Below are 20659 nucleotides of genomic sequence, written 5' to 3' on the forward strand. Positions count from 1 at the left end.
TTTTTTAGTTTGAGATTAAAGGTATGTGCGAAGGGCACATCTGTAATCTAGCCAGAGGTGTGTGCTAAAGGATGAGCCACACCACAACTGAAAACAATTTTGTTTTTCCAGTGTGGAGAGCTTTTGGGAATGCTTCTAGAAACTTGGCAAGAATTTGACATTGGGCTAGGACAGGGATGTAGGCTCAAATAAGTATATTTACATTTTGGCTAATACAAAGCTCAAGGTAAACTCAGTAGAGGAATGTGTGACATTCCTTTTTTTTTTTTTTTGGTTGGTTGGTTTTGGTCAGGGTATTTAATCACAGTACAGAAATGGAACTAGGAGGTTAATACAGTTTTAGATTAATGTAATAATATATTCATGTATATTATTATAATAATAGTAATGTAGCTAAGTTAATTCAGTTTTAATGTGTGATGGTAAATCTGAAAATCTTTTTCTAAGTGTCAAAATTAGGCTTCTATTCTAAAAGTATTTCCCGCCTGTAGTAAGTCAACTGAAGCAGCCAAAGGAAGGTAAAGAGACTAAGTCTGTAAGAGGCCAGGGGTCCTATTTTAGGGCTTGAAGCATGAAGATGGAAGAAGAAAAGCAGAGAATAGAAGATAGATTCTAGATGCTTGACAAGCCCACTATACTTACAGAATACAGGAAAGAGAAGAGCATGAGTGCCTTCGGGTCTGTGCAACCACAGAGGCAAGAGTAGGGGCACAGAGGTCAGTGGGGTACTTGAGAACACCAGGTTTCTGTTTTGATGGGGAGGAGGCAGATTTTGCTGAAAAGCAACTGATCTTTTTAGGTATGTTAGCATCTAAACACTCATTCAGCATTGGAGTGGTCAGGCAGGCAGGCGCTTCAAAGGTCTAAAAGGAAAGGAAATGCTTGGACTGAAGAGAGAAATCAGAATGGTATTTATATAGACGCGTCATCAGAAGTTGTAGGTGCACTAAGTAGATCATCTGGGAAAGAGTGTGTAGAACGAGGAAGGCAGAGGAAAGGGTAAGTGGTCTTGTAGCACTGGGAAGAAAATTCAGTGTAGAAGAAAAACTGAAGAGGAGTGTTATCACAAGAGCCCAGAGGAGTGTTTCACAGAGGAAGGGTAGGGCTGGGGATATGGTCTAGCATCCCTGAGGCTCTAGGTTCAAGCCCCAGCATTTGGAGAGAGGGTTAGTGCACTGCATCACGAACTATTCAAAGACTGAAACATTATATTTGACCAAATGTGGGCCTTGAGAAATACCATTTTATTTAATTTCTGGGGCTAAAAATCCATTTCTGGGATCTGAAGAGACTACATGTGTGAATCTGTCTTTCAGTCTTTGGAGTTTTATGAAAAAAACAAAAATAAAAAAACTGGGTGATAGCAGAAGGGAGAAGTGGATGGAGTTAAGGAATGAGCTTTAGGCTTGGGGATTGGACTGCCAGGAGCAGACTCTGGGTAAAGGTGCACCAAGTTTGATGGTCTCTGGGGAAAGAAGAGGACCAGGTTCCCCAAGTTGTCCTCTGATTTCCACATGCAAGGTGAGGACATGCAAGTATACACACACACACACACACACACACACACACACACACACACACACAAGTACAGCATATGTTTAGTATATGGAAACCCTGGGCTCAATCCCCAGCCTCTCTCCAACATCCCAATAGGAGTGTCTACAAAAGAAAATGAGTACTTATGATCCTGATATGGAAAAACAGGAGCAGAGGAGTTCCAAGTTCACTATCAGCCTAGGCTAGCCTAGGCTATATAGTTCAGTCCTTGGGTTTAATCTTTAGGACATAAATAAAACAGAGCAGATAGGAGTCTTTTAAAAGAGTTGTGTCTCTTCCTCTCCCCCTCCCCTCCCTCTTCCTCTCCCCCTTCCCCCTCTCCCTCTCCCTCTCCCTTTCCCCCCTCTCCTTCCCCCTCCCCCTCCCTCCTCCTCTCTTTCTGTGTAGGCAAAATGTTACATTAAATAAGCACTTCTTTTTGTTTAGTTGATTTTGGTTGTTTTGGTTTTTCAAGGCAGGGTTTCTCTGTGTAGGTAGCCCTTGTTATCCTGGAATTCTTCTATAGACCAGGCTGGCCTCAAAGTGAAAGAGATCCACTTGGCTCTACCTCCCAAGTACAGGGACTAAAGGCATGTGCCACCACTGCAGCCTGCTAAAGAAGCACTTCTAAAAAGAACTTTGTTTTTATTTTATGGGTATGAGGATTTGCCGGCATATACTGATGCACATCTTGTGGACATACTCAGTTGTGTGACATATTTAAGCAAAAAACCTTAGCTAAAAGTAAAAGGAATTTGAGCTTCAGTATAGTAGTCCTTAAGCAAAACCATACATTTTACAAAGAAACAAGGCAATTCATTGACACTGCTTTTTTTTTTTTTTTTTGGCTTTTTTGTTTTGTTTTTGTTTTTTTGATTGTTTGTTTTTTGTTTTTCGAGACAGGGTTTCTCTGTGTAGCCCTGGCTGTCCTGGAACTCACTCTGTAGACCAGGCTGGCCTCAAACTCAGAAATCTACCTGCCTCTGCCTCCCAAGTGCTGGGATTAAAGGCGTGCGCCACCACCACCCGGCACATTGACACTAGTTAAGTTAGTCTGTATCTAACAATAATTTACCTTGCTAAGATTCTTGGCACTTTTGTTAACTTAAATTAGGTTGGGAAAAGGCATAATAGTAATTGAAAAAGCAACTAATTATAAATAATTACCAGCCAAATTATATTTACACCGCAATTAGTGTTTGAGGTGGTTTGTAGGCAGAGTCTTCTTTTCAATAAGCAACCATCAAATAATTGAATAGCTTGTAAAACACGGAAATATTCCTTTAATCTTTATTCCAAGTATAACCACATCCTCCTCGAATTACTATTATAATAGAATAAATAGCATTTATTATATTTTGTCGTTATCCATAGTTTGAGTTGGATGCTTTTAAAATCATGGCAAAAGTATCTACCTCATCACACAGGTTCTTTCTCAACAAATTTCATAGAGACACATGAATCCATGCTCTTGTAAGACAAGAGCTAGCCTTTAGGGTATGTACAAAGCAAATTTCAACAGTGTCTTTTGCAGTGGATTTCTCTAAGGATAATAGATCACTTTGTCATGTGACTATAATAGTTTTTAATTTTATGAGCTTGGGGACTTTCCCCCAGTGTTTCCAAGTGACTAATAACTTTGTTAACATCTTAATATTAAAAAAAAAAAAAAAAACTACTTCGACTTGACCCCTGATTTATACTTTATATTATCATTAGTGAAAACTCTTGATACCCGTTTATATTACTATACCAGTGAAAATCCTTTTTAGGCATTTGAGATAGCATTGTAAATTTGCGGGGTACTGTTGGTTGAGAGGAATACTTTCAATTAGTTCACTCCTTTAAGAATAGCCTAAGAAAAATATTATCAAATAACCTCGTACTATGCTTAATAAAGCTAATTCCTAGAAAGTTTTGCAAACTAAATATTCACCAGTTGACCTAATGGAGTACGGGTAGATAGGTGGCTGCTGGAACTGAGCCAACTCCTAAGCTAGGCGAGGCACACGGTGGGGGGTAGGCAGCGCCTGAGCCCTCCAAGGCAGGGCGCCACGTTGCTTTTCTCTTTTCTCTTTTGAAATAGAAAGACAACGCTTCTGGCTATTGTGTAAACCCGTCCAGAGCTGCCTTCATTCCCACATCAGATAAAGCACAAGCAGAATTAAAGCGCATTCCAATCCGACCCCGGGCAACACGTACGTCATTAACAAACGTTGAATTTTATTGCCTAGGCTGCGTTCGTCTCGAGGAAATACGTGAAAAAAAAATTAAAAAAAAAAAAAAAAAAAAAAAAAACCACCTCGGCTCAAACGAGGAACTGCACAGGATCAAAGCCACCACGCCAACCCAGCAGTGGCCACCGCCCCCGCCGAGCCCCGCCGACACCCCTCGAGATTCCCTCGTGTTCTCTGCTAACCAGCTGTATGCAGCGTGGGACAGACTCGCCTATCTCCCGCTCTCCCCACCAGCTCCACAAGCAATCCCCGCTTCCCAAGTCCCCAGCCGGACAACAGTGCGGTCTCCCGCTCAAGGGACAGCAGCAGCTCCATCTGCAACCAGGCTGGTAGTCCCCTGCACTCCCCGTGGGCCCACCGCCAGCCAGCCCGCTTTCGGCGACGTTTGACGGACACGAAGCTGCCCCTATGAGGCCCCGAGGGCGGGGCGATTGCGTCACTTCCTGGCCTGTCGGGGAGGATGCTTATATAAGGTCTGCGCTCACGCAGAACCCTCGCTTACACAGTATGGCCGGCGACATTAGCTAGCGCTCGCTCAACTCTCTCTAACGGGAAAGCAGCGGACTACAAGAGACTGAACTGTATCTGCCTCTATTTCCAACAGACTCACGTTCAACTTTCGCTCACGAAAATAGCCGGGAAAATTTTATTAGTCCTTTTTTTAAAAAAAAAGTTAATATAAAATTATAGCAAAAAAAAAAAAAAAAAAAAAGGAACCTGAACTTTAGTAACACAGCTGGAACAATCCACAGCGGCGGCAGGAGCGGCGGGAGAAGAGATTTAATTTAGTTGATTTTCTGTGGTTGTTGGTTGTTCGCTAGTCTCACGGTGATGGAAGCTGCACATTTTTTCGAAGGGACCGAGAAACTGCTGGAGGTCTGGTTTTCCAGACAGCAGTCCGACGCAAGCCAGGGATCTGGGGATCTTCGTACCATCCCAAGGTGGGTGCCGGGGCCGGAGGGTGGCTCACCGCCGCCTGCGAGGCACGAGTCGCGGCCTCAGGTGGGGCCAGGTCGGCGGGCGGGAATTGGCTTCTCCCGCCGCCGTTGCGGGGCCTCCTGCGCCTGGGGGAGGGGAGGAGGCCGGCGCGGCCGCGTGCTCAGGTAACGTCCCCGGCGGACGGCGGTGCCGGGCGGACGGGCCCCGGCGGGGGGCGCGCGGCCCTCCGGCAGGTGTGGCTCGGTTCGGCGTGCCCGTGCGGGCGAGGGGCGGGCGGAGCACGAGCTGGGCGGGCCTGGGCCCCGGGGCGACGAGCAGGCCTCCCGCCGTGGGGTGGGCGGCCGCGCGTGGCGCTCGCCCGGGCGACGGGATTGGGCGGGAGCGGCCGTGTCGCAGTGGCAGGCCCCGCCGACGCCCCGACGTGCCCTGCAGCCGAGCGCCTCGGGACCCTCCGCGGGCTTTGCCCCGGAGGCTCCTGACCTTGGGCGGTGTAACCTGTTACGGAGACGAGGTCCGAGAGAGCCCGGCGGAGTGGCGGAGGGTTTGCCCGCTTCCCCGGGGTACCAGCCGGTCAGCCCGGAGAGCTATTTTATTTAACGCCTTAAGCTGGAGCAAAGGAAACCCGGGGCCCCCGCACACACCCGGGCGATCACACGCGACACGGGACGTGGTGCGGAGAGCTGTTGGTGACCTCGCTGTGAGAATGGAGCATAGAAGCGCGGGTGACACTGAGGATGCATGGACCCGGCGGCGGTGACACCAGCCGCCAGGCGCCGGGGTTTGGCGGCCGGTACGCGGGCTCCGCCGTGCTCCAAGGCGCACTAATGCGACTAGAGTGGTGGAGGAACCGGCGTGGTCCGGTTCATTGAGAGGCGGACCAATGAGCTCCTGGGCCCCTCCGGAGCCAGGCCCCAGGGTGTGGACCAATGGGCGTTTCAGGAATGTTGGGCTGCGCGGTGCAACCGTCCTCTGACAAAAAGCGAGAAGAGAATCCCGGCGGCCACGTGCTGCCGAGACTTTAAGGCACACTGGGAAACGCAGTTCCTACTAGTTGCTGCAAACGTTTCCATTGTAGGGAAAAAAATGTACCCGAAGTGCTAAGGTCTCAGTTTTCGATCGTCGTGTGAAGTGTGTGCCATTTTCAGTTGCAAACACTTTTCAGGTTTTCTCATAGCAAGCATAGAGAAGCTTACTCTTTACCAGTGGAAAGCTAATTGTGGTCGGCGTCTCGAAAAGCTAGTGCTTTCAGGATTGCTTCCAAGAAAATCTTGCTACAAACAGAAAGAGGAGTGCGCTAGGAAATTACAAAATTTTTGATAAAGGGAAGATTATCGTTCTCAACTTAGTTGGAAATGCCAGAGTGGGTTTCTAGAAATGACTCAGGTTAAGATCACAGGTTGGTTGTCCAAGGGACCCGGATTTAATCCCCAGCATCCACGTAGCAGCTCACAACCATCTGTAACTCAGACTCCGGGGGATATGACACCCTCTTCTGACTCCTGAGTGCACTGCACACCTGTGGGGCACATACATGTAGGCAAAACACCTATAGGCTAAAGTAATATACATTAATGCTAAAGTATATTAACGCTTGACTAAAGTGGCTCCTGAGTAGAGGAAAGATGAGCCTTTTAAAAAAGGTAGGCTATTTTATTTTTTTCCTACACAGGATTTCTTTGTATAGCCCTGGCTAATCCACCTGCCTCTGCCACCGACCTGTGCTTTCTTTAAACGTTTGAAAACCATCTTTGCTATATATCAAGTAGTAGCTGGAATCTATTCGAAAGAACTGAAAAAATTAAATGCTTTTTCAGTGACCATCCAGCTGAGGGGGCACTGTTTGTTCTGAGGTTTTAAAGAACTGCCTGGGAAACAGCGGGGATAAATCACCTAGTCAGTGCCTAGCAGGGGGGTTGTAGGAGACCTGCATCTTTTCTGAAATGGAGAGAACAGCCATGGGGTAATAAATAGGATGGAGTAAACATATTTACAATAGCTAAGGTAGTAACAGGCTTTTATCCTTTTTAGGCCAAGGTTGAGGAAGAAAACGATATAAAAATGCTAGCTGGGTGTTAAAGCTGTCAAGAAGCAATTTTATGTAGTTAAACAAAGTTTGAGGGTTTTGTTGTTTGTTTGGAGACACAGTTTTTCTGTGTAGCATTGACTGGCCTGGAAGTCACTATGTAGATCAGGTTGGTCTTGGAACTCATTAACATTGTTGTATTGCGAAGTATTTGATAATGATTGAAAAAGTCCTTGCATGTCATTGCTGAGAATACTGCCCTCAGTACCTCCCGAAATGTGAGCAGACTAAAAGCTGAGGTTAAGACAGCTGTGAAACACTTTCAACACGATCCTATAGAAAGACTTGGGGTAACTAGAAATAGGGATTGCTTTTCACATCTTCACAAGAAACAGGAGAGTGCCTTAAGCAAGGTTACCAGGCCCGAGAGCATTAAGATCTAATTGGTTAAAATGACTTGAATTTTAATGGCAGTTTCGTAATAGCCCCCAACAGATCTACGGAAGAGGGAGATTGTTAGGAGTTGGTGGCACACACATCCTGGCACCGGGCAGGTCGAGGCTATGCTGGTCTACAAGTGAGTTTCAAGCCAGTCAGGTGCTGCATAGTGAGATCCTGAACCAAAAAATTAAAAACAAATGGATAGTTGTATAACCATACAACAGAATGCTACCCAGCGATAACTGAGCCATTGTTCTGTGAGCCAAAAAACACATGAGTACTAATGTAAGCAGATGTATGAGAAAGAAAGCCTGACAAGCATGCATGCTGTAAGATTTCATTTCTGTAAACCTAGGAAATGCAGGCTGATCTGACGAGACTGGTCTGCTGTGGATTGGAGGCCTTAGAGAGGGAGGGATGGATTATAAAGAGCATGAAGGACCTCTTAAGAATGCATTGCTGGCTGCGTGCTGTGTGTGGCACAGGTTCTTCATCCCGGCATTCCTGAGGCAGAGGCAGGGAGGTTGGAGTCAGCCTTGTCTGCATGAGCAAGATGCAGGCTGCTGAGGCTGTGCGAGCACCGTGCTGATCCTCACGGATTCTGAGGTGTTAGTCTGGCAAGAACCCGGGGCAAAGGTGCTTGATGAACAAGCCTAGAAAACTTGGATCTGTGTCTTTCTGGAGGTGCTCTTGTAAAAATAACTTGGACTTTGGGTTCACTGTCTTTTGCTTTTGTTTATTTAGTTTAGGTTTTGAGGTGGTAGATAGCCAGTCTCTTGGTTTCAGGCTTGTCCCAACAGGAGACCATGGCAATAGGGTTTCATGGGCTTTAGGGTTAGTCTAGGTAAGAACAAGACCCTGTCTCAAACCTAGGGCTGGGGAGGTGGGCCATTCTTGGTCAAATGCTGGGACTTGAACTGGATCCCTTGAACTCTGAGCAGAAAACCCTTGTGTCATTTTAAGTTTGTACTTGTAACCCTGGCAGGAAGGGAGGCAGGGACAGAGAATGAGACTGGCTGGTTAATGAACCCTGTCTGAAGGGAGCTGGGCACACTCCTAAGTTCTCAGTGGCTGTTGCAAGCATACCAGTGTGCACACATTTTTAGTTTGTTATGCCCTATTTTAAATATCTTTGCTAATCTCACAGTTTGGAAGGTGTTTTCTCCTGAAGGTTTTACATTTTATATTTAGATATGAAATTAGATTCGATTTGTATGTGGCATGGGGGAATAGAAATGGACCCATCTTTCTAAGCCAAGACAGAGTTCAAAAAATACTGAAATTAGCCTTTGAGAGTACTTCTCCCCTCTGAGTAGAATATTGGTTATAATTCATCTTAGGACATAACCTAAGCAAATTTGAGAGATTTCTTCTCAAGTGAAAGGAGCACGTGCATAGGCTTTGATTGCTTTATTGTTTTTGTTACTATTTGAGGGTGTGCACTTGAATTTGTGTTGGTAGAGATCAGGAGAGGTTATCAGATTCCATGGAACTGGAGTTACAGGCAAAGATGAGCTGCCTGACGGGGGTGTTGAGGCCTGAGTTCCATTTATTTATTCAGAGGTAGGGTCTTTCTGCGTAGTCCTGGTTGTCTGTCCTGGAGCTCCATTTATATAGATAAACCGGGCTGGCCTTTGAGGTCCTTCTGCTTCCTGAGTGTCAGGATTAAGGGTGTGTGCCACCAGGCCCAACTCCTGAATTTCTCTCACCCATCTGTCTCATCTCTCCAAGCCTGCAACCCCAGCCAACCCCTTTACTTTATTTAACAAAGGAAAATCAAGTTGATGCAGCTTGGTGTAAGCAGTTCCTTGCTTGGAGAAGAGTATGGTGTGAGCTGGGTAGTGAGGGCGGCTAAAGGGATGGGCGATCTGTGTTGGGTGGGCTTTAGAGTCCACTTAACCCTATGGAATATATTTGAAGTTGACATTAAAAGAAGCATAGTTTCTTAGGGTTAAGTGTCATCACTGGGAGCCAGACACAAGTGGATGGATGTCCAGTTGGGGCCCAGCTCGGCTATAGACCAACTTAGGGCTATCCAGTGAAAACCTGTCCCCAAAAATGGTTCTGATTATAAGATCTTTTTGCTTTACAATTTATGAGAGTGATCTATTCTTAGTAAGGTGAAGTTAGGTGGGAAATCCAGCAACAATAAAGAAGATAAATGCATTATTTGAAAAATATTAGACTTTTTAAATTGATGGTAGAAATAACATATAGAATTGGTGGGATATTCTTAGCCTGCTTTAGGGACGTTATAAGCAAAATAAAAATTTGAGTATTGTTGTTGTTAAGGTCATACATACATGAGCCATGACACTTTCTGAACTCTTTCATTTGACCACTGTTGCACAGTGCTGGAGTTACAGTGCATTGCCAGAAAACCCCTTAGTTTGAGCTTCCCACAGCAACTTTTTTGTTGTGCTGCTGCACATATGCAAGTGTGTTGTGTCTTCCTGTGGGGCAGAGGGCAGCTAACAGAACTCAGTTCTTTCCATCTTTTTTTTCCCCTCTTTGGTTCTGGGGGTCAAACTGGGGTGCTATAGTTAACACTGAGTCATCTTGTTGACCCCAGATTATCTCTCTTTAAGAAGCATACACTGGGCATACTGGCAGCAATAGAGAAAATAGTACAGATAAACTGGGGACAGGTTTGGTTTAGACATTTGTTTGCATTCATGCAGGTGCCCTTGGAGGCCAGAAGAGAGCATCGGATGTCCTGTAAGCGACCATAATACTTACTATCCGACCAGTTACTTTTTTGACACAAGAACTACCTTGGGTTATGGTTAGGTGATCTGAGTATGATGACTCTTGGACACAGACCTTAGTCAGGCTTTGTGCTCACTAATTTGGTAGCTTCAGTTGAATTTTTAAACAGTGACTAAGTAAACTGAACTTTGAAACCAGCCACTTCAGGAGTGATATGTAACCGCTTAAATTTATAGATTAAGATCTGTGGACAACTCTAGCTCAGCTGGATCTGGCAGTCTGTGTGCCATCATGTATCAACCTTTCAGGTGACTGAAGTGTAACTCTACTCTTGTTTCTGATTTCACTCTGTCTGCCTCCTGGTACTGTTCTGACTTGTTGTAGGCTTTGTATACATGTCTGGCTTACTTACACTTATGCAGTAGAAAGATGATACAGGTCTGTATGTGCTCAGTGTGTATTTAATGTTTCCAGATACACTCTCAGTCCGTCCTTAGGTAGTGTAACCTGTACATGTTAAATACAAGCAACCCTTCCCCTCAGCCCTTAACAACCTTTAACGTGTTTGTTTCATGTATAATATGGGTGTTCTGCCTGCATACATATATTTGTGTACCACTGAAACTGGAATTCCAGTTAATAGGTCTCAATGTGGGAACTGGGGATCAAACCCAGGTCCTTTTGTACCTTTTTAGTGATGTGGACTTGATTTAGGTGGAATGGTAGGAGTATTTGTGACTGCACAATGCTAACGTGCCCTTGGTTCATGTATTTGTAGCATTTTGGTGGGATTTTCTTTTTCTAAGCTACTAAAAGTTGTGCTGGGATAACAGTGTTCTTCTAAACCTTACTTGGGTGGGGGTATACTTTCTATATGGTTTTCTATAACTGCTACTCACTTTTACTCTGGGGGGGAGCTGGGTTGGGTACTGAGTATCATCTTGAAGTTGATGCTGGCCTGTAGCTAGCTGCCTTAGCCTCTCCCGTGCTAGGTTATAAGCCTGTCCACAGGCACTAAATACAGTGCCTGGCTTTGCCTCTACTGTTCAGTCCTAGGAGACAACTTCATTGTTTCCTCCATCTCAGTAACCCAGCCCTTCTTCCTCAAGTGACGGTGATGCTCAAAGTAGTCATTTCTTTCTGTCGTGGAATGAAAGGAAGCAGGTGTTTGATTGAAAGTCTTGGGTCAAACAGTTGGGCTTACCAACTAAGTGATTATGAAGACTCCTACACTTACAGCCAGAAGCTCAAGAAGAAAAACACCCCATAAAATTAAAGGCAGCACTGTGCATGTAGGCACAGCGTGGTGGTGTTCCACTTAATCCCAGCATTTGGGAGGCAGAGACAAGGTAAGTGAAGGATGGCCAGGGCTACATGAGAGAGACACCGTCTCAAACAAACAAAACCAAGGATTGAAGCAGTTGACTATACCAGCACAGAGAGAGAGAGAGAGAGAGAGAGAGAGAGAGAGAGACAGACAGACAGACAGACAGACAGACAGACAGACAGACAGACACTGACTGACTGAGACTGACTGACTTATTAGAACCTACAGTGTCTATTCATGTATAACAGCTATGGTCATTTTTTCTATTAAAAGCAAAGCTGAGTAGTTTCAGAACAAATTTATCTGCCTTGGAACAACTACTCTAGCACTAGCTGAAGCTGACTTATTAATGGGAAAGCTTTATTGCTGATGTTTAGAAAGTACCTTGGGATACCATTATTAGAAAGTAACAAAGGTAGACCTTATCTGCCTGTAGTAGCTGTTGCACCAGGTTGGTCTGTTTGTAAGTCTTGATACTACAGATGTTAAGCATAGCACTGAAATTGATGGCCAACAAAGGCCGCACATTAGGATCATGTGCTAGTTTAGTGGTTGGGTCGGGGTTTCTTACTTGAGACAGTTGCTACTGAGGAGACAGTTGGCAACATTTGGAGATATTTTTTGATTAACACACTCTAAGGTGCTGTAAGTAGATAAGGCCAAGGACGTCTGTCCCCGCGTAAAGGCCGCAGAGCCCAACAAGGAAGCATATGGATCAGAATGTCAGTAGTAAGTATCAAAGTAACTGTTGACTTGAGATGCTGAAAAGCCAGCTGGTGGTGGCAGCTCACAACCATCTGTAGCTTCAGTTCCTAAGGATCTGACACCCTGTTTTGGCCACTGGGCACTACATGCATGTTGTGCATAGACACACTCAGAAAGAGGGAATTGGCCAGTGTGGTGGCACACTTTTCTTAAATCACGGTGCTCAGGAATCTGAGGTGGAGGCCAGCCTGTGTACATAATGCATATCCAGTGCAGTCCTGTCTCAAAAAACCAAACAAATAAATGGATAAATGGTCTTAGTTACTGTGTCACATTTTCTATTTAATACCTGTCTTAAGAGACCAGAAATATAACTTGGTGCCGGTAGAGTGCTTGCCTGTCATTTGGACTGGGGTTCGATCTCCAGCATATTGGGACAAAAGTTTTCTTGACAAGGATAAAGTGTGATAGAAATAGCACTTTAATAATTGTATTTTTTGTTGGGTAACAGATCTGAGTGGGATGTCCTTTTGAAGGATGTGCAGTGCTCAATCATAAGTGTGACAAAGACTGACAAGCAGGAAGCTTATGTACTCAGGTAAGTGCTGTGAAGTGTGATGTTGAGTTGCCGTCCTGACCACAGCCTTCATGGGATAATGTGAGATACCATGTTCTTCTTACTGGAATCCTTGCTGCTTTTCTTCAGTTTTAAGTGTCCAAACACGAATAAGTAGTAGTGGCTCAATTCAGAAGGAACCGCCGGGCAGTGGTGGCGCATGCCTTTAATCCCAGCACTTGGGAGGCAGAGGCAGGTGGATTTCTGAGTTCGAGGCCAGCCTGGTCTACAGAGTGAGTTCCAGGACAGCCAGGGATGTACAGAGAAAGAAACCCTGTCTCGAAAAGCAAACAAACAAACAAACAAACAAACAAACAAAAAAACCAAGAATCCCGTGTGAAATGTAATTTGTGTGTCTAGGTAGGTTTTTTGTTTTAAGCCCTGTCTGGCAGTTCTTTGCTATGGTTGCCTTGTTTCCCACATAGCAGCAGTATCTGTGGGATCAAAGGAAAACATAGTATCTAATATCCGCCAGCTCCCGCTGACTGATCCAGCTCCCACTGACTGATCGCTGCCCTGATTTCTGGCAAGGTGTGAACTTTTGCTCCATTATAATCAGGTTGCTGTATTGGTATGCAAAAGCCACTATTAGCCTTTTAAAATTAGGTGTGACTGTCAGTTTAACTCTGTTTGGCATAGGCAGATGTTTACCAAAATGCTAACTTGTGAACTATGCCAAGTAGATATAAGATGTAAAAGCATTGGTTTCCTTATGAGTCTTTATGTACTTAACATGTGAACAGTGGTGCACAAGATGAGGTAAAGTAAGTAGCATTGGACACACAACCATTCCAGCTACACTTGGTTAGGCTCTGTGTGCGGTATGCAGACATAAGAATGAGCATTATACAAAACTGAATACTAGTCACTCTAAAGAAAAATTAAATTACACAATTGCAGGAAAATGGGTGAACTTGGAATGTATACTATTTAAACAAGGTTATAAAATCTTGAAGTGGAATGCATGCAATCACGCACATTCAGAAGCTAGCCAGTAGCTGTGTGCAGGTGTGTGTAGGAGAGAAGGAGAGGCTAAATATTAGGGGATAGAAGGAAGGCAGGCAGGCAGGCAGGCAGGCATGTTACAGTCGTAAGCTGTAAAAGGATGTAAAGCCAGTTGTTCTTGTAATTATGTTGTAGTTTGGTTTTGGTGGATAAATACGTAAAATACATTCAACAGTGATGTGTGTTCTCAGTAACACCGATGTTGCTTGTGATGATCTTGTGACTTTCTGTTGCAGTGAGAGTAGCATGTTTGTCTCCAAGAGACGTTTCATTTTGAAGACATGTGGTACCACCCTCTTACTGAAAGCACTGGTTCCCCTGTTGAAGCTTGCTCGGGATTACAGTGGGTTTGACTCAATTCAAGTAAGTACTCGGATGTAGACCTGTGTGGTTTCTGCTCTGGTTGCATCTTAATATTTTACCTCAGAGAATGGAATGTCCCTACAACTTCAGAATTCGGTTTTTTGCACCTGTGGTTGGGATTGAACCCAAGGCTTTACACATGCTAGTCAAATGCTCTGTCACTGAACTGCTTCCTGCCATGTTTGGGGTCTTTGGCTTTTTTGTTTTGCAATACAGGATGTTGTTGTATACTAGGCTTGCTTCAGACTCAGTCCTTCTTTCTGCCTTTCCTCCCAGAGATGTGCGTGTTACCACAACTGCTTTGTGGGGTGGGAAGAAGAGGGGGTCTGGCTTTGGAGCCCCCGGTTGCTTTCAAATTCACACTCTGGCTTAGAGTCCTTATTGCTGAGAGTAGAGCTGTGACCCACCATGCCCTCACTGGTGGACTTTAGTGATTACTCCCATCCTTGTGAGACATTTAAAACAGAGGCACTTTGTGTTGTTGACTATTGGGAACACTTGCCATGCAATCTTGACAGCTTGTCTAATCCCAGAACCCACAAGGGGTGGAGAGAAGTGACTCCAGATTTGTCCTTTGACCTCCACATACACACATGGTACAGTTTTTACTTAATGTATAGGAACCATTACTCCAAGCTGGATTTGGTGGCTGCACTTGCAGTCCCAGTGCTTTGGCTTTGGGAGGCTGAGGCAGGAGGATAGTCTGGTCTACTGTCCCTCTGTCTGTCTGTCTGTCTGTCTGTCTGTCTCTCTCTCTCTCTCTCTCTCTCTCTCTCTCTCTCTCTCTCTCTCTCTGTGTGTGTGTGTGTGTGTGTGTGTTTAATTTTTGTATCCAAGGGAGGCTGAGGCAGGAGGAACAGTCTGGTTTGCTGTCCTTGTGTGTGTGTGTGTGTGTGTGTGTGTGTGTATAATCTATGTATCCGAGTGGTTTGCCTACACATGTATGTGCCTAATGCCCATGAGGACAGCATAGGGCAGCAGATCCCATGTGCTGTGCTTAGAGTGGGCTTGAGTCTCCATGTGAATGTGGGAATCAAACTTGAATCTTAAAGATCTCTCTTTTTCTTTTTAAGAGCTTCTTTTATTCTCGTAAGAATTTCATGAAGCCTTCTCACCAAGGGTACCCACACCGGAATTTCCAGGAAGAAATTGAGTTTCTTAATGCAATTTTCCCAAGTAAGTGAACCTAGAATTTAGAATTGGGTGTTTTGTATTTTAATTTCTGAGATGGGTTTCATGATAGCCCTTGCTGATCTGGTTCTGGCCTGGAACTTCAGGGATTTTTTACACTGTTTGATAGTGTGGGGTTTTGTTTTGTTTTGTTTTGTTTTTCTGTTTTCTGTTTACCTGGGTGTTGTAAAGATTTCAGACATTTTAGTCGTGTGGGTAAAACAGTACAAATTGTATTATGCTCTAACAAAAATAGTGTGGGCAGAGTATTGTGGCAAGTGGGGCATGTGCCTGTTCATGTGACTAAGTAGACTGAAGGGACAGATGCTTGAGGTTAAGCATTCAGAGCCAGTGTGGGCCAGATAGTGAGAGGTTGGTTTGAAAACAATTGCTGGGGAGATGGCTCAAGTAGTTGTAAGTTACTTGCTACACAAAAACCCAAATTTGATCTCTAGTATCTACAATTAAAATAAAAGCACAACCAGCCTGGTGTGGGTGTGGAGGGTGGGAGGCAGAGAGAGGCTGGTGGCCCTGTGGCTCATGTCATAGCCCAGCCTGTTCTGCAGGCTTAGGTATGGAGAGCTCACAAGAGTGGTGAACACACATAACTTGCATGCATGAGGCCCTGAATTTGATCTTCAACACCATGAAAAATAAGACTTGAGACCCTTGCAGTAATGTGTGACATCAACCACTGCATGCTGCCAGAGGGGTGGGTATTTACTTGGGGTCGTTTCCAAGTTGGTTTACTGGCCAAGGAAAATCTTGAAACAGTTTGGGAAGGATATGTAAACCAGCTTAGAGAGGTGAAGTTTGTACCCTGTGGAACTTTTAGGAAGAAGGTGAGTGTGATTTTCTCGATCATTAGGATCCAGCTACAACTTCACAAGCACCAGTGGCAGCCAGCTCAAATGCCTCCGAGCAAAGGTGGGATGCCAGTGTGATTTAAGCACTTGCAAAGGGTCTAGGTTTGGTTCCTGGTGCCAACCTGGTAACGGATCTGCCTTCTTCTGACCTGTGGGCACAAAACACTCTAGTGGTGCCTGCAAACTCATACACGTGCAAACATCTTAAGACAGCAAGGGAGATGTTTCCTGTCAGAAGTCACTCTAATTTCCCTTTGCTGACATTTCTGCTAGGTGGCATATAATACTCTTTGTTGAATGACTGATAGTAAGTCATCCTGTTATATGATTTGTAAAAGATCTCTTTCCTCACAGATGGAGCAGCCTACTGTATGGGACGGATGAATTCTGACTGTTGGTATGTAGTTTTGATTTGGGTTTGGCTGTTGCCTATGTGTGTGTGGGGGGGGGGGCGGTTTAGGGGAGAAGGGTGTTTTAAGCTAGACCTAGTAACCCACGCTTGTTAATCCTAGCTATTCTGGAGGCTGAAGTAGGAGGAACAAGGCCAGTAAAGTCAACTTAGTGCCATAAAATAGAAATGGGAAAGGGTTGGAGGTGTGTTCCATGTACCCTGTGTACTTAGCATGTGCATGGCCCTAGGATTGTCCCCTAATAATACTGTGTTTTTTAAGCAAAGTTGGAATTTTGGAATTGTTGTGGGAGGGCAGAGTTTCATTTTGTAGCTTGCTGGCTTTGTAAACCAGGCTGTCACTGTCTTTGCCTGCCTCCTGAGAGGCGGCATTAATTAAAAGTGGACTACTATGGCCATTGCAAGTTGTTTGTAAGTTTTGTTTGTTTGTTTGATCATGATTCACCTCCGACCCTGATCCCCACCTTGTTAACCTGTCCTTTAGCCAGGCAGCGATAGTGCAAGCCTTTAATTTGGCACTGTACTTTGGAGGCAAGGGCAAATGGATCTCTTGAATTTGAGATCAGCCTGGTCTTCAGAGTGAGTTCCAGGGCATCCATAGCTACACATTGAAACTCTGCCTAGAAATACACACACACACACACACACACACACACACACACACACACACACACTCTTCAATTCATTGCCCTTATCTATACTTCTGGATGTTTGGCCATACACTAGCGTTTCATCAACCTGCCTAGAACTCTTAAAGAAGGCTGACTCTTGAAGGCGTTAATTGCTCCTGTCTTTTCTGTTGAGATTGGGGCTCGTGAAGCACCTGCTTCCCACGACAGGCTAATAGTTGACTGGCTTGGTGTCCGGGCAGCTACAGCTGCTTTGAGCATGAGCATTGTGAAGAGGGGCCATGGGCTTTTCAGACTGGGCTTCTTGTATAAACTGTCAGCTCTGAAGTAAAACCTATGTTTTGCTTCTACATAGGTACTTGTATACTTTGGATTTCCCAGAGAGCCGAGTAATCAATCAGCCAGATCAAACCCTGGAAATTCTGATGAGTGAGCTTGACCCAGCAGTTATGGACCAGTTCTACATGAAAGATGGTGTTACTGCAAAGGATGTCACTCGTGAGAGTGGAATTCGTGACCTGATACCAGGTTCTGTCATTGATGCCACACTGTTCAATCCTTGTGGCTATTCAATGAATGGAATGAAATCGGATGTGAGTGATTATTAGTCTGAATGTTTTAATATTTGTGTCTTCTCCTTTTTGTTAATAACAACTTTTGTTTAATATTAACTTTCTGTTACTTTTTTCTAAGGGAACATATTGGACTATTCACATCACTCCAGAACCAGAATTTTCTTATGTTAGCTTTGAAACAAACCTAAGTCAGACTTCCTATGACGACCTGATCAGGAAAGTTGTGGAAGTCTTCAAGCCAGGAAAATTTGTGACCACCTTGTTTGTTAATCAGGTACCTGGACTTGTGTTTTGTTGTCCTTTTCTTTGGCTATCCAAGGTCTTGCAAGCACTTCCCAGCCCGACTAGTGTGGCTACTAGGAGCAGTGGAACCTAAGGGAAGCCATGGCCTTGCCACACATGTTGTCACTAAGCCATATGTCACAGGGCCACTCCCTGTGGCTGCTGGACAGAGAAACCTAGCATATGCTGGACTGACTGAGAAACCTAGTAAGCTCCTGTTCTGCTGATGCTCCCTGTTGACAACCTTGCTTCCAGCCCATACGGAAACAATGAATGAATGAATGAATAAAATGCCATGGTTTGGGTTGGAGAGAGCTCAGCAGCTAAGAGCACTTGGCCTTATCTCAGCATCCATAGAGGTGACTCACAAACACTGCAACGACAAAGAAATGTATGCCCGTTTTGCCCAGTGGCAAATACACACAAATACACAAATACTTTAAATAGTACTCTTTCAAAATGCATAGTTTTAAGTTAGTCATCTATTCATGGCCTTACTGTTTTGTCTGAAAATATAATTCTATTTTCAGAATACTAATGCTTGTTTCAATTTTCCCCCAGAGTTCTAAATGTCGCACAGTGCTTTCTTCACCCCAGAAGATTGACGGCTTTAAACGTCTTGATTGCCAGAGTGCTATGTTCAACGATTACAATTTTGTTTTTACCAGTTTTGCTAAGAAACAGCAACAACAGCAGAGTTGATTAGGAAAAATGAAGAAGAAAAAACGCAAAAAGAGAAGACACACAGGAGGTGGTGGCTGCTTTTTAGATGTTGATCCTGGGGGCCATGCTGACCATGACCACCACCTTGTAGTTGCAGAAAGCCCTAGGTGTAATGATAGTGTAATCATTTTGAAGTGTATGCATTATTATATCAAGGAGTTAGCTATCTTGCATGAATGCTCTCTTCTGTGTTTAGGTGTTCTATGCCACTCTTGCTGTGGAACTGAAGTGCATGTGGAAAAGAACTTTGACTGTATGAATCTTTACGACACTTGTGAAAACGATTCGATTTGGTTTATGCACAGCGTAATATTTCTGCAGGCATCGTCCAAAATCCCCCACAGACAAGGCTTTCGTCCCCATTAGATCGGCCTCAGCTGACCATCTGCGACTGTTCTATTCAACTGCTGCCAGAGTTTTCACATCCAGTTACCTCCACTTTCTAGAGTATATTCTCTACTAATGTTGTTCAGAACCAATTTTTACTTCACACAGGTGTTTTATGCAATGGCAATTAAAGTCTTTCTTCCACACGTTGAGTCTTTGTAAGAAAATGATTCCAGTTGCTTGTTTTGTTTTAATAGTTGCTCCCGCATTTATAGTCCTGTGGTTTCTTTACCACCCCTGATGAAGCAATACACTGTTACACTGTGGGCTTATAATCTTTCACCCCAGATGAGTTTGGAAGTGGTCCCTTAATTTTTTTTCCTAAGACTAAGAATGTGGCCTTCTTATTGGCATGAACTTTTGTGGAAGATAATGACAAAATTGAATGTACCAAATGAAAAGAATTCAGTCTCCGGGGCGATGAGCATTGAGAACCCATTAAATACAAAACTCCATGGGACTGATAGGCTATGGAGGGCCTGCCATGCCTTCACTGACTTACTAAGTAGTGAGAGGAATGTCCACTAAGTCACTCCTAAACCCTCTGACCTCGGTAAGGGCCGCCATTGCCACCAATCTTTCCTAACGGAGAATCTGTAGTTTCCATTCATTTGTTCTGATGTGGGCTGTTCTCTGTGGTCTTCCTTTTCACCGTGGTGTTCAGATCACATGAATGGCTGACCAGAGGGAGGACGCTCCAGGTTACTCAGCCACATAGTGAATGAGTGGATGAACGATATTCTGAGTCTATTTAATGGCACTAGAAAAATGGCCATTTGCAAATGCTGTGGGATTTTAAACAGAGCAAACTGGACTAAGCCCCCTGTCAATTGCCCTCCTACTGTTGTCTTGGTAGTTTCTGGACTGACGCAGTGATGTTTTGTTCCTTCCGTATTTATAATGAAACACTTTTTTAGCGTTTCTAAATGTTGAATCTACTTGGTTTGAAATCAAGTGGTTGGAACACTGTCTGATTTTTACTTTATACACAGTGTTGATTGAATGCTTCATTGGGGAAGCTTTCAGTCAGCTTTATCAGTCTGATTCTGTAATGAGCACAGCACCTATTTTGAATTGCTATTTGGAGGACCAGTGGTTATTTAAGCTGGATTTTTGTAACCCAGTAGATTTTGGCTTGAGGTCTGATTCCCCCATCTTAAAAAATTAAGAATTCTAATGTTGAAAATTGCATAGGTTTGTGTGTAACAAAGCCTAGAGAAGAGACTGTAGGTGGACTAGTGGTCTAGTGTAATTACAGGCGGGGAAGTTTTGGTGCCATAATTTCTCTTTGTTGGTGTTGGACTTTTAATCAGCTGAAATGTATTTCTGTACCACAATGTAAGCTTCAATAAAAGTTTGCTTAATTGTCTAGCAACATTCAGAAAGTTTTGTGTTTGGTGTCTACTTAACTGAAACCCAGAGAATTTAAAACATTTGAAGGTAGAAGTGACAACCGACCTTAAGCCATCTGTAGGGCCTTCATGTACAGTGTGTTTTATTGAAGTTTTTTTGGCAAGTACTCTACCTAAGTGTCTATAAGCGGAAAGTAAGTAGGCAAAAATATACTATGGTTTTTGTCGAGATGGGCTTATGTTAGAAGATACTTGGCTGGTTTTCTGTTTAAGAAAAAGGTGTGGGACTTAAAATTACTCTAGGCTTGAAGAAGCCTGAGGCAAGAGGCTCACTTGCCCTGTACCTGTGTGTGTGTACCACCTTC

General features: G+C 44.2%; 1 protein-coding gene across 1 annotated transcript; it reads left to right on the forward strand.

The window, feature by feature from the left end:
* The first annotated feature begins 4269 nt into the window (after positions 1–4269).
* On the forward strand, positions 4270–20327 carry Amd1 (adenosylmethionine decarboxylase 1). Its single transcript, XM_034524415.2, has 8 exons — positions 4270–4714; positions 12429–12515; positions 13775–13901; positions 14975–15077; positions 16292–16334; positions 17331–17568; positions 17669–17824; positions 18394–20327. Exons 1-8 carry the CDS (start codon positions 4605–4607, stop codon positions 18532–18534), a joined length of 1005 nt encoding a protein of 334 aa, XP_034380306.1. The 5' UTR covers positions 4270–4604; the 3' UTR covers positions 18535–20327.
* Positions 20328–20659: the final 332 nt, after the last annotated feature.

The sequence above is a fragment of the Arvicanthis niloticus genome, chromosome 20, assembly GCF_011762505.2.
Source record: "Arvicanthis niloticus isolate mArvNil1 chromosome 20, mArvNil1.pat.X, whole genome shotgun sequence".
NCBI lineage: Eukaryota > Metazoa > Chordata > Mammalia > Rodentia > Muridae > Arvicanthis > Arvicanthis niloticus.

Excerpts from the sequence above, each read along its gene's own strand:
- Amd1 (XM_034524415.2), top strand. The coding sequence starts at position 4,605 with ATGGAAGCTGCACATTTTTTCGAAGGGACCGAGAAACTGCTGGAGGTC. Across the intron at positions 4,715-12,428 it reads GATCTTCGTACCATCCCAAG|ATCTGAGTGGGATGTCCTTT; the intron begins GTGGGTGCCGGG and ends GTTGGGTAACAG. Across the intron at positions 17,569-17,668 it reads TGAATGGAATGAAATCGGAT|GGAACATATTGGACTATTCA; the intron begins GTGAGTGATTAT and ends CTTTTTTCTAAG.